General features: G+C 40.3%; 1 protein-coding gene across 3 annotated transcripts in view; it reads left to right on the top strand.

Annotated features, from left to right (window-relative positions):
• RIF1 (replication timing regulatory factor 1) overlaps positions 1-12,881 on the top strand; it is a 31,021-nt gene that overhangs the window by 13,971 nt on the left and 4,169 nt on the right. For all 3 annotated transcript variants that reach the window (XM_086750428.1, XM_086750426.1, XM_086750429.1), the window contains 14 exons: positions 204-277; positions 391-571; positions 1,223-1,330; positions 1,568-1,717; positions 3,072-3,171; positions 4,270-4,534; positions 6,280-6,322; positions 6,415-6,617; positions 6,800-6,899; positions 7,250-7,393; positions 7,630-7,772; positions 8,782-8,871; positions 8,953-9,007; positions 9,668-12,463. In XM_086750428.1, coding sequence (XP_086606554.1) covers positions 204-277; positions 391-571; positions 1,223-1,330; positions 1,568-1,717; positions 3,072-3,171; positions 4,270-4,534; positions 6,280-6,322; positions 6,415-6,617; positions 6,800-6,899; positions 7,250-7,393; positions 7,630-7,772; positions 8,782-8,871; positions 8,953-9,007; positions 9,668-12,463 — 4,452 coding nt within the window. The remainder of the gene's footprint in view (positions 1-203; positions 278-390; positions 572-1,222; positions 1,331-1,567; positions 1,718-3,071; positions 3,172-4,269; positions 4,535-6,279; positions 6,323-6,414; positions 6,618-6,799; positions 6,900-7,249; positions 7,394-7,629; positions 7,773-8,781; positions 8,872-8,952; positions 9,008-9,667; positions 12,464-12,881) is intronic.

Here is a 12,881-nt window from a genome sequence, read left to right as displayed (position 1 = left end):
AACAAGTTTTTTTGTTTTAACTATCATGTAACTGATATTCTGCTGAAGCACTAAGATCCAGCAGAAGCTTGTCTTTCCAGCTTTGCCTCTCGTTTTTGTTTTGAAGTGTTAGAGTTGGCAATTTTTGACAACTTTAATAATTGCAAATTTCTGATGTTTTAAATTTCTGATGTTGTTTTGACCTCTTAAATTTCTCTTGCAAGGGAACGCCGGCTTTGTTCTTAATTCAGCTGCCTTTCCATAATAACCTCTTGGAATGCTGTGTAACAGATGAGAGGTATGTGGTGGTGTTTGTTTATAACCAGCTTCCCATGGTTTAAGACTTTATTGAAGTTTTTTCGTAACTTCAGCTGAAAAAAGTATCTTACCTATTTTAACTTTCTTCCCTAGATTCTTTGTAATCCTGGAAAAGCTCGTGGGTTATGTTTTGTCTGGGCCTACGTCTCCACTGGCTTTCAGTGAATCTGTGATCTGCATTATTAATCAGAGTGCAAAGCAAGTGGAAAATAAGGAGCATCTTTGGAGAACGTGGAGTATTGTTGTTAATCCGCTGACCGAATGGATTAATCGGGTACAGTGGCTTCTTTGTTCTCTTCCCCATTCCCGCCTCCCAAGAGGCAGCACGGGAAGAGTGTGCTGATCTTTTATCTTAATGTATTTTTAGGAACTACATGTCTTGAAGTGATGGTAGAATTACATAAGCCTTCATAGTATTTGTGAAACTGGAATATGTGCGGCACTTCCTTTTTCAAAACTCCCTGAGCGGAGTATGAACATTTGCAGTGAGGCAGGATGAAGGGCAGTAGTGGAGTAGCCATCCAAAGTGTGGTTTAAGGTGATTCCAGTCAATAATGATCACTCTTAAGTACTGTGTCCAGTATAGTGTTGGGAATGGTTTTCTCCCTTTTTAAGGTTATAAACACGTTTGTAGATGTGCTTGTAGCCTTCACTGCTCGACAGAGCTTGCTGCTACAAAGGATAGAAACTTGCCCTTCAGGACCTCTTAACTTTTACATGCAAAGAGGCTTGTTTGCTTTATGTGAAAATACAATAAACACAGTTGTGGTGTTTAGGATGTAATTACAACGGCGTTTCTTACTAGCGTTAGGCTTCTTGATTGGAAGCCCTAATGAAAGCCATACAAACTGTAATATTCAACAGGCTCTGCAGACTGATTAAATTTTGTAGCTTCCTTAACCAGAATATTGTTTCCTTATTGCAGACTAACGAAGTAAATCAGGGTGATGCACTGGAACACAACTTCAATGCTGTTTATAGTGCATTGTTGCTGCCGGTATCGCACATCTTCCCCGTTCAGGAATTTCCTCAGGTAAGAGTGAATGCATAATGTTGATTAGAAACAATGTGGGTCTCATAAAAACTGCACAGTGCTGTCTGATAATCTCAGAGTGGAGTTGTTACCAGTATGTATATACGCTGGGCCACTGCTGCAGGGTCGGACTTCTTGAGTTACATAGGTTCTGACAAAAGAAGAAAACTTAAAGCAAGTTTTTATCTCTGTGCACAGACACTGATATTTATGAACTTTTTCTTTCTGTTGTTAAAGCCAACTATGAAATCCTTGTTGCGCACTTGGTCAGACCTGTATAGAGCATTTGCTCGCTGTGCTGCTCTAGTTGCAACAGCAGAAGAAAACCTATGCTGTGAAGAACTTTGTGCCAAAATAATATCTGGGCTAGAAGGTGAAACTCCAGTAGTGAGTATAAACCAGTGATATTGAACTATATAAATACTTTAGCAGAAATATTTTTAAATTAGATGTAAGAATCTATTGTAAACTCTGATGCAGTACTTTTTATAACTTAAAGTGCTTTGGGTGGGACTTAAATAGAGCCATAACAAAATTCTTTTTACTAACAGGAGTTGAGTTGATGTAGAAATGGGTTGAAAGAAGAGAGTAAAAATAACTGTAAAGATTAAATTTTGAAATAGCAGTTAAGCGGTCTTGGATTTGTCTTCTAAATATTTAAGTACTAACTAGCTTAGTGACTGTCATCGTCGTGGTCAGTATGACTTGTCCAGTTGAAATGTGTGTATATATTAAGTAATTTCAGGTTGAATTCACAGATACCACAGAAATGGACTTTTTGATTAGGAGGGAGGATAGAGTAGCACTGTAGCATCGAGAGGGCGTAACTTGCTATATTTGTGGTATACCATCAACCTTGTACACAAAAATACAAAGACTGCTTTTAAAGCTTTGTGAAAGAGAGAGCTTTTGAAGGAGGAAGCCTTTACGCTGTCTTGCCTGTTAGCAAGCCCACATCATATGGGGAGACAGCGTCTCCCTGTCGGTGAACATTAACTTTAGAACATAAAATCCTTCGTGCTTCAAAGTTGACTGTCTTTTGAAAAAAATACTGTGAAAGGAATAAATAAGAAACAGATGAGAGAGGAAAATGGAATTTGAAAATGTGGGATTTGGAGGATTACATCATTACAACTTCCTTTGGGTGATGCTGTGTCCTGGTGATAAACTTCGGTTTTCAAAAATCTATAATTATTAGGCAAGCGAAACTTAAACACTTTAGAGCTTCAGTATGTGAGTTACATTGAACTAAACTGTATTTTTGGCCCACAATATCCATGTTCCTTCTAAAAGCAAGAGATTTTTTAAAAATTTATAAGAAGTAGTGATGAATTGGGGGAGGGGGGAACGGCTTGATCCATCTTTTTGTATGTACTAGAGACCAATTGTGATTCCTGAATGCTGATGACAACCTCATTGTTATGCCTACAGTGACTTTTCTGAAAATCAGGCTTGTGATGCAGCTTCTGAAATCTAACACCTTCTTACAGCTGCCTCTTACTGTTTTGTTTCTTTAGTTTGTGTATATGCTTATGTCTTATTTGTACAGAATGGGAAAACTGCAGCTGGTGGAAATGTGTGTATTTTAAAATGTAATCTTAGCTGAGTCTTACCTGACAGTGCAGGCAGATTTCATCCACAAATTTCAAACCTGTTTGTATTGCTGTCTTGAATGGCTGACATGTGGGGTGATGTTTTCTGTCGCTCTTTGGGGCTTTGCTGATGTCTGTTTCCTCCTTAGATGTTTCCAATGATGGACGGTCTCACCCATATTATATCAGTTATGGTTGACTGCATCAACTTTGCACCGTATGGTACTAAATATCAGCCAAAAACCAGATGTAAGAACATACTTGACTTTGGGGGTTCTCTGTGTCTGTCTTCCAGAGTTGTTTGAAAATTAGAGTTGTTGTAGATGCAGAAGTGATGACATTTAAGCACTTGATTGACCAAAAAGTTGTAAAAAAGAACTAAAAAATCATCCAGTATGCGTATTTGAGTATCAGATCTCTTCTATTGGTTGAAGAGATGAGGAGCTATTCGTAGCCTGACAAAATACATCTGAAATGGACGTAAATGTAGAGGCCATTTCTCAGTTCACTGTAAAACACTAGTGGTTTCTGAAGCTGTGTTTGGTATTTTGGCTATGATTTCGTTTTTACATGTGAAATCTGCTGCTGTTGCTTTGTTCAGACATAATCTGAAGTGGTAGTGCTTGATCACAGTTCACAGTCTAATTATAAAATACCTGCCTAAAACTGATGATGAACTGTTAACGTCACATGCTGCTCCTGAAGCTGCTTTGCGTAAAATAGTTGAGAATAGGTCATTGTGTATAAAATGTTCTTTGTTCTGTTTCCTACACCCATTTACAGCTATTCAAGCTGACAAAATTATTTACAAAGTGAAGTTTAGTGCAATTTCTCCGCCCCATGTGAGTTTATTAAGTAGTAAGACATGGTGTTGGAGTGCTGTAAGAATTAAATGCTTTAATTGGGAATGTTGATTAGGAAAAGCACAATGGAAGTGTCACTTTACAAATATATAAATATATATTTAAAAATACAACATAAACAAACTGATAAAACCTGATACTTCCCCTTCCTTCCTACTCACCTGTTTCAGAATTTAGGCATATCAGCTAGTATCTCTAGAGTGGTTGCTCTTAGGCATTAAAGATACTTCAAAGTGTAGTCATTATGACCAACCATAAATAAAATTGGAGGAGCAGAAATCATACCTGTAGTGATGTGATAAAATTATGCATTAAAAATTTGTCTCTTATTAGATTTGGTTTTAAAACTATTTTTATGTAGGTATAGTTCAGCAATCAAAGTTCTGTTTCTCATGTAGACAAGAAGTTCAGATGTGTTTTGTTGTAATGCATGTTGGTTAGATAGGAAAACAAATAATTTTGTTTTGTTTTTTTTAAATATTAGCTCCACAGACACCTTCAGATTGGTCTAAGAAGAAAAAGGAACCCCTTGGAAAGCTTACCTCTCTATTTAAACTCCTGGTGATGTTACTAAACTCTTTCCATGTGTTCAGTTCCAAAGAAATCTGTTCAGAAACATTGGTCTCTGTCGGTCCTTCAATTATTGCTATTCTTCACAACATCATCAGCCACGTTTCATTGCCTTCCGTGATTGGGACTATGTTTGCAATTTTTTCCAAACCCCTGGCAATATTTTATGAGAAAACAAAGTGAGTATTTTGAGAGTGGTTGGAGAACTGGATTCACTGTATTGCTGCATATTGGTGAAACTTTGTGTGGTCTGTAGCAAGTGGTGTACTTAAATGTACCTCAGGGATTTTCAAACCTTTGGCATGAATACACCAAGGATTTTCAACTCCTGCCAAGTCTTTCGCCTTGGAGAGCACCATGTTTTACTAGGCTCAGCCTAATTAGTAGGTACTAGTTCTTAGCGCACCCGAATGCGGCAGAAAGAATGGGTCTGTAGAGTGGGTGCTGAGAACTTGCTATTTTCCACAATTCCTGCATAAAACCGGGGTGCTGGGAGTGGGTGTGGGGGTACCTGGGCTGAGGTGGCTGCCAGGCACGGCACGTGCAGCGCATCCCAGGTGCCTGACCTTAGAGCCTGCAGCACGTCCTGCTGCACGGCAGTTTCAGCGGGATTCAGAAACCCACGCGTGAGCAGCAGTCTCCGCTGTCACGATTTTTGGAAATAAAACTAAACGTACCTAGTCAAACAGGAAAGGACACCTATAGGACTTCTGAAAGCTCAGTATTTACAACTGTTGTCTCTTTTGAGTGAATGTATTGTCCTTTCTGCAAGATGAAAGTGTTTGGCTTCTGTCTGCTGTTTATTTTCACTGCAGGGAAGATATTTATTAACAGTAATTTGTTTTCTCAGGGTAAGGAACTGTGTAAATTTCTGTAGGGAAAAAAAGCAGAAATTATAATTGGTTGAAGTACATTTTAAGCAGAGGGAAGTGCTGAGAAATACTTGTTTGTTGCTATGTGCTGTATTTTTTTAATATGGCTTTGCTATTTTATTTTTTTAATTGTTGGAGGCTTCTTATCCCAGGACATGATGACGGGTTTTTTGGGAGCTCGGTGGGAGGGTGCCGGCAGAGTTTAGTCTTTTTCTGGATGGTGCACGAGATGTACGCTTTGCTCAGGATAAGGAGTACAGCTCTGAGTGGTGGGAGGATGGGACAGGATGCTGCCAGTCAACGTGTAAAAGTTTTCTTGAAGCTTTTACTGAAACTTTGAAGCAGGACTGCTACCACTAATCTAAAATTCATCAGGTGTCCCTGTCTTGAAGGCAAGAATCCACTCGTTCTGTGTAAGGCTGAGTTGAACGCCCCCTCTCTCCATCTCCCATCTCATCTGCCTGTGTTTGAGCATTGTCTTTCTTAGAATTATTCACTGAAAGGGAGAAGCGAGTATTGGATACGTGTTTTTGAAGGCAGGCATATGCAACGACACGAAAGTTGGGGAACCTCTTCAGTGTGGAGGTCACAGGCTTATAAAACAAATTACTAAATGCACTTTTCTCACATTTTTCGGGCTGATGTACCAAGGGATTTATTTACATGAAATTCCTTAGTTTAGGTGCACTTCAGCTTTTTAATGCAGATATTTATGGGGCCGAGAAAATCTCTTCAGGTTAGGAGCAACACAAAGAAGGCAGTTAGAAGTTAACTTCATAAGCAGACCTTTATTTTTCAGTTTATACTAATTACTGGGGATCTTTCCATAATTTCTCTTCAGGTTATCCTGTGAGTATCAGGGAGGGTTAAAGGATGGGATTATTTGAAACTCTGCATCAGGATTTTTTTTAATTGTCCAATGGGAGGTTTGTTTTATGACATTATTTCATCAATATTAAAAATTAGTGTGTGGTGCTTGAGTGTATGTGTTTAATGCTTATGCTCAGGATGAATGAGACAGCAAAATATAATTTTTTTGTTTGTTTTGGCAGGCTTGCTGATGTATCTAAAGTATACAGTAATCTTAACAACAAGGTAAATCTGCTAGAGAAACAGCTGGGGGTTGGGACAGGGTGTGACAATTAAATTTAAAAAAAAAAAAACAAACTGCTTCTTTCTTCCCTCAGCTAGAAAAACTCCTGGCCGAGATTATCCTGTGTTTACAGTCTCACTGCACCGGCTCTTACGACAGCGAGCTGCTGGAGCAGCTTTCTCCCTTGCTCTGTGAAATATTTCAGCATAAGAGCAAACAGATCCGCAACCAGTGCGCCCACTTCTGGAACGCAACATTTGCTAAGGCTACGTCATTAACATACCCTGAAGAGTTAAAGTAAGATAACTTTTCTCAATTATTTATATTTTTTTTAAAGGAGGAGATCTCAGGTTGTGTAAAATTAATAGGTATTGTTCTGGTTACCATTTATATTCTGCTTTTTGTGTAAGCTGGGATATCTGCTGGTCTTGTTGCGTACCTCCCTCCCCGTAAGTTTAAACTTCTTTTTTGTTGAGCAGATCTGTGCTAAGCCAAGCCAAAAAGAAAATTCCACTCTTGCTGCCTGGCTTTGAAAGCATTGAGATAGCAGAAGAGTACAGTGGCCCATTCTCTGATGCGGTAAATATTTTTTTTTGACACAGAGCGTTTCATTGTGTGTAACTTCATGGGAATTGTTCAGAAGGTTGTGGCATGGTCAATTTTTATTTTTATTGTGATTGGCCTCCATTTGCTTCATGTTCGGAATGAACAACAAAGACTGAGCTGATTCTTAACAGTTTATGCATTTTAAATTTTGGCTTCTACTAGCTTGTTTGAAATAACTAATTTTTTTTAAGTTGTCCTCTATGTAATTTGGAGGCAGATGGAAGTGGGGGACAGTTTAGTTGTAGAAATTAATAGATCTCAGGATGGGTTTGTGAGCTTGGAGTTCCTTCATGCAATGCACTCAGTGTATTTTATTTGAATAGATGGAAAACTCACAGCTGGATGCAAAGATAAGTGGGCTGGAAGTAAAGTTGGGTCAAAAACGAGACTCTATATTGGCACAGACGAGTGAGCTAAAGAATGAAGTAAAAGACAAGTCCAGTAATGCGCAAGTAACATCTGCAAAGGTAACGCGATTACAGGTAGGTGCGGTAGAATCAAATCTGTTATATTCTGCAGCAGAACATCTAGTGTGCTGCTGTAAATTCTCAGTAAAAATTAATGCACTTTCTGATGCTGAAACTCATGCCCTTAAGGGCGTAGCTGAGAAGAGTTCTGTTTAAAATAGCTGCACCGGAACCATGAAGACACTTCCAATTCTTCTGTTTTGTTTCTAATACTTTTTCTTTTTTCCTTTCTGTAGTTGAAACGAGAGTTTTCATCCTCGAAGACTAGAAGTGGCATACTTCTGGAAGAGGAGAAATCTGTTGATTTTGTGTTTATTCCTCCAGAAACAAAAACAAGAATATTGACGGAACATCAGAAAGAAGTGCTTAGGTCAAAGAGGTCTGTAACTTATTCTGTTTTAAACTTAATGTGGAATGTCATAACATTGATATGTCACAGTGACAGAACTTCAATTCCTGGATCTCAGGCTGCTGTAGGTAATTAAGTCTTACATTTCCATGCAAGTCATAAAGTTTAAAGCTAGCAAAGTTCCTTGCTGTACTCTTTTAAAGCAACCAAATTATTCTCTGATCCGCATTCTGTTTTGATTAAATATACTCTGTTATCTGTCTGGAGTTTGGTAATTTGGAGTTTGTCTTTACTTCATGACTACTTGCAGTGTGAGGTAGAAGCTGGCATTTTTCTGGAATCATTGAAATGAAAGGGTTTTCTAAGCTGATCTGAAGGAAGACTTCTAAACTGGAAGAGAAGTTTTACGCTGGCACCACATCAGAAATTAGGCTATTCCAAAGACTCACCTCAATCGCAACGGAATCTTTAGAATTATCCTTTTTTGTGACAAAATTGAGTATTAGAGAATTTTCTGTACATGGGCAGCTACCGGAGCTGTTCACAAAAACACAGTGTAAGCAAAATTTGTGTACAGTGGTGCTTGACAGGAACTCAGTTTGATTGTATAGTTAGCATGTGTGATGAATTCTTTGTGGGCTGGGATCCCAGTCACAGTTCTCCCCCTAAAAATAATGTTTGGAACTTAAAAAAATTTAATGCAGCTGAAAATAGTGGTTTCAAAATACAGAGACAAATCACGATCTGCATCCACTTTGCCGTCGGCTCTGCCAGTTGGAGTGTGAGGTTGTAGCAGCCAATTGCAATATTGTGCCTTTTCCGCGCGGACCAGGGATCGGAGTGTGTGGTCACAATGCCTCTGGACGCGTAGTACGTGCTGCCCTGCTTTGGTTTTGTGCAGCAGTCCCTACTTGGATGCATGCTGCAGTTTGAGTTGTACAAGGTTTGGCTTTCTTGTGATTTAATGCATGACACCACCTTATCCTTAATTTTTATTTTTTTTTTAAAGTCTGACTTACCATTTCTGGGTTTGTTTCAGAGATGGGATTCCTGCTATGTACAACAACTTGGACGCATCACAAGATACTACCTTATTTTCTCAGTATACTCAAAGCCAGGAAGATTCTTTGTAAGTAAAGGGGGCCAGGATATGCGTTAATGGTGTCCCCCTGTTCTGCTACACTTCTAATTTAAGTAACTTCTCTTTTAGGGAAAAATCGCCTTTAACAGAGAATGCAAAAGAAGATACTAAAAACAAGCCTCAGGTAATTTCTCATTGTCTAATGCTAATTAAGATATCAATTATAACCATGCCAGCGATGTTTTCTTCATGTTATTAGCTCTGGTAATTAGCGGCAGAACCCTTTGATCACTGGCTGTGACACAGTTTTAGGATTGATACGGAAACTCTTGAAGCAAAAAAATGTACCCTCAAATGGATTGGCTCACAGGAATAATTTTCTTTCTCTGTATTGATTAACATGAATTTAATATCTGCATTTTCTTGGGCTCCCTCTATCTTTATTTTATGCTGTGACTTACTGTGGTGCTGTTCTAAGAATTGTTTAATTGCCGAGCTTTATGTTAGGAATCATAATGCTGTTGGCTTCTTTTCTGTAACGCTTCTTTTCTTAGCAGATGCATCATGCTTTTTTAGAACTATTTTCATTTTTAAAAGTCTTAATGTTGACTTCTGTATTGCTCTAGTGAACCATGGTTTTAAGCAGCTTAGCTATGCTTCCACATTCTGAGCTGCTTTCGGATGAAGCTGTAAGGACTTGAGGGGGGTTAAAATAGTAGATTTTTGGGCGGGGTGGGGGGAATTGTAAATTCTAAATATGGATCTATTCACTTTTGGAGAGGAGCTGTTTTTTATAATATACTCTTAGCAAAACTACTATACTCTGTTCACGTTTTTGGGACAGGAAGAAAATGCAAAGAGTGAAGGATGCAGAAGCAAATCGGATGAAATGACAGAGGACTGCAAATCACACCATCCTCTTGAGAATGCAGCCTCTGTGAAAAAGTCATCTGTTACTCACCCAGAGGAGAGCTCAACTTCAAACAGTGAGGGCGAGTCCAAAAATGATCCAGCTGAAGTGATTCCAGAGGAGCCATCAGCTGGAGAGGGATTAGAAAAAAGTGCTATGGAGACGTCTTCAAAGGAGCCCTCAGTAGGGAATGAAAACACCTCAAATGTCAGCAACAGTTCGGCTTCAAGTGACGTCATTTCTGGAACACCGCAGCCTGCAAGCCGACGGCAGTCTTTCATTACTCTGGAGAAGTTTGGTAGTTCGGAGAACAGACCCTTCAGCCTTTCACCGTTGAACAGTTTATCAGAGATGGCTGGAAGTGCTCCTGTGTCAGGTAAACGGGAAGATACAAGTGTATGCAAGAGTGGTGCTAAACCAGAAAAATCGGGAGAAGAAAATAAAAAGCCTTCAAAATCTGAATCTGAACAGATATTTACTGCAATACGCAGGCTGACTCGCCGGCAGAGTAAAATGGAGCACCAAGGAAATAAGGAGGCCAAGCTGTTAATTAGGTCAGAACAAGAGAAAAGTGCACAGGAGTCTCTTGCTTCCTGCAGTATGGAAAATAGTCCTGCACTATCTTATACAGTAAAAGATGTGGAAGAAGTGCTCCTTGCTCAGTCCCAAGCTCTCCGTTCCACAGAATTAGATATTAAAAAACTTGAAGATACGATAGCAGAAGTGGAAAAGATCCAGGCGTTAGATATGGATTCTAAAGAAAATACACCCCCAGAGACGACAGTGTCATCCGACCAGGTGACAGGCAATGACGGTCAGGTTCCACATGTGTCTCCTAATCCGAAAATACTAAGGCGTTCTTCAAGACGACGGTCAGAAACTGTAGAGAGTACAGCAGGTAGTCAAGATAAGGAAGATAGCTACCAAAAGAGAGAGAGACGTAAAGACGATGAAAAATCTGGGCAAAAAAAGGTGCCGCAGGCTAAAGATGATGTATCCCAAAAGCAGAAAGCAGTTTCTGTGAAAACTACAGAAAATACAAATAAACAAGAAAGCAACCTACCTGAGAGAACTGCTGCGGAGGAGTTAAGTTCAAAGGAGTCTCCTGCTTCAAGGGGCCTTGATGAGGAAGCAACCAAAAGTGCTAGGAGGTCAGAAGATAACTTGAAGACTGACACGGTCAGTCAAGGTCAAGACTGCAGCTCAAGCGCAGCAGGTCAGAAGAAGATTGAACGCCCACGATACCACACAAGAAGAGCTTCGCAAGGATTGCTTTCCAGCATAGAAAATTCAGAGGCTGATGGCTCTGAGACCAAGGAGGAAAGCACAAGGAAGAAAAGATCTGCAAAAGTGAAAAATAAAAGTGATTCTCCTGAAGGTAAATTGAAAGATCTGCAGCCAGGAAGCCAGAGCCATGAGATGTCTTCCCAAGGAAACGAAACTGAGAATCTGTTGGAAACAAATAAAGGGGAACTGAGCTGTGAAGTCAGCACAGATGCTGTGTTGACATCTGAAGCGTGTGACCTGAAAAACCAAGTAATTCCCACAGATGCTAGCAAAGCTGTGGGACCTGCCGGGTCAAAGAATTCACCCGATGCACAGAACGCGAGTGTGGAACTGAACAAGAGCCATACATTAGAATCACCTACCAACACGTGTGTATCTGATCAAGATCTGAAAGCAGCAGAGGAAAATAAACAGGTTGAGAGTCAGACAGATGTGCAGAACTGTTGCTCAGCTGCTCTGCCTGAATGTGTACCAGGAGCAAATGCCTCAGGTGGTGATCTTCCCTCCTTGCAAAAACTTGAGTGTCACCACAAAAGAAGCAAGAGGCAGAAAAGACTAAAGAGCTGCGATTGCTGTTACAAAAAATCAAAGCAGCAAGTGATGTCGCTCACTGAACCAAGAACTGAGAACACTCAGGAGCTGACGGAGCCCCAAAGCACCCCCGTTCAGACCTCTGTAAATACATCAGACACATCTGGTAATTCAAATTTTGACGAGAGCTTGTCCATGGCGCCTTGTGCAATGAGCACTCCCTTGCATCCTCTTAAGGAACCGCATGCGTTTAACTTGGAAGGGGAGAGAACACCTGAAGATAACCTGCAAGGAAATGGTGTAGTGGAGGAGGATCTGGAGAATCCAGAGTCTATAGCAGGCGAAATTACGGACTCCGTGGTGGAAATGAAAGAACCTGCTGATCAGAGTGACCAAACAGATCAGTGTCCGTCTGAGCCTGTTTCAGACGAGCCTGGGGACGGCTCTCTGGCTACGGGGAACGCAAGTGGAGAACCAGCAGCTACAGAAAACGAAGAAATAAGTCAGAACAGACAACTGGAGGAGATGCCCAAAGCTCTGACTCTTGTTTGCAGACCTGAGGAAGAAGAGATGAATGAGCTGGAAAGCAATCAGGACGGTAAAGAAGCAGCAGAGAATAGCCTGGGAGAAAGTTGCTTTATTCAGGATAAAGAGATGAAGGAGGAATTAGTGGAAACTGAAATTACAGTGCCTGAAAACGTGCCCTTAGCCAATGAAGATGCAGTAGAGAATAACGGTGTGGATTCCCCTCAAAAGCTGGAAGGTGATGATTCTTTAGTTCTAGTTAATGAAAGCCCCAGTAGTATGCAGGCACGCTGCATGTGGTCTCCGTCAGCGTCTCCGTCCACTAGTATTTTAAAGAGAGGTGTGAAAAGAAACCAGGATGACGATTCCCTGTCACCTGCCAATAAGGTAATGCGATGTGATTTGTTACGTGGTGCTCACAATTCGTTCATAACTGGGATGTGTAGTGGTGGCTGTACTGTAATGAGTTCCAAATATGTTGAGTTATTAACTGTATTTTTCATTGTAAATGATCTTAGGCTGAAGCTGAAGCCTTACAGATTTGTTTTTGGAATGTACAGGCACTGACAGGCTTTCAGTGTCAGGGCTCAGGGTGGGAAGTCTTAGTTTTGAAACAGAGCGCCAAAATCCGCTGCCTGGATTGCAGCGTAACAAACGCTACTGCAGAGCCACTGCGTACGTAGTCAGGGTTGTGCCACGGAATTTTGAGCAGCTCTTTACAAAGCGCATTTAATTTTTCCTTTAGCAATAAGGAAGCCACAGTTTGTCCTTGGGTGAAGCATCATCCATGTAACTCAGACTTTAA

The sequence above is a fragment of the Chlamydotis macqueenii genome, chromosome 6 (genome assembly GCF_036417535.1).
Source record: "Chlamydotis macqueenii isolate bChlMac1 chromosome 6, bChlMac1.mat, whole genome shotgun sequence".
Lineage (NCBI taxonomy): Eukaryota > Metazoa > Chordata > Aves > Otidiformes > Otididae > Chlamydotis > Chlamydotis macqueenii.
This window is presented reverse-complemented; position numbering and strand designations above follow the sequence as displayed.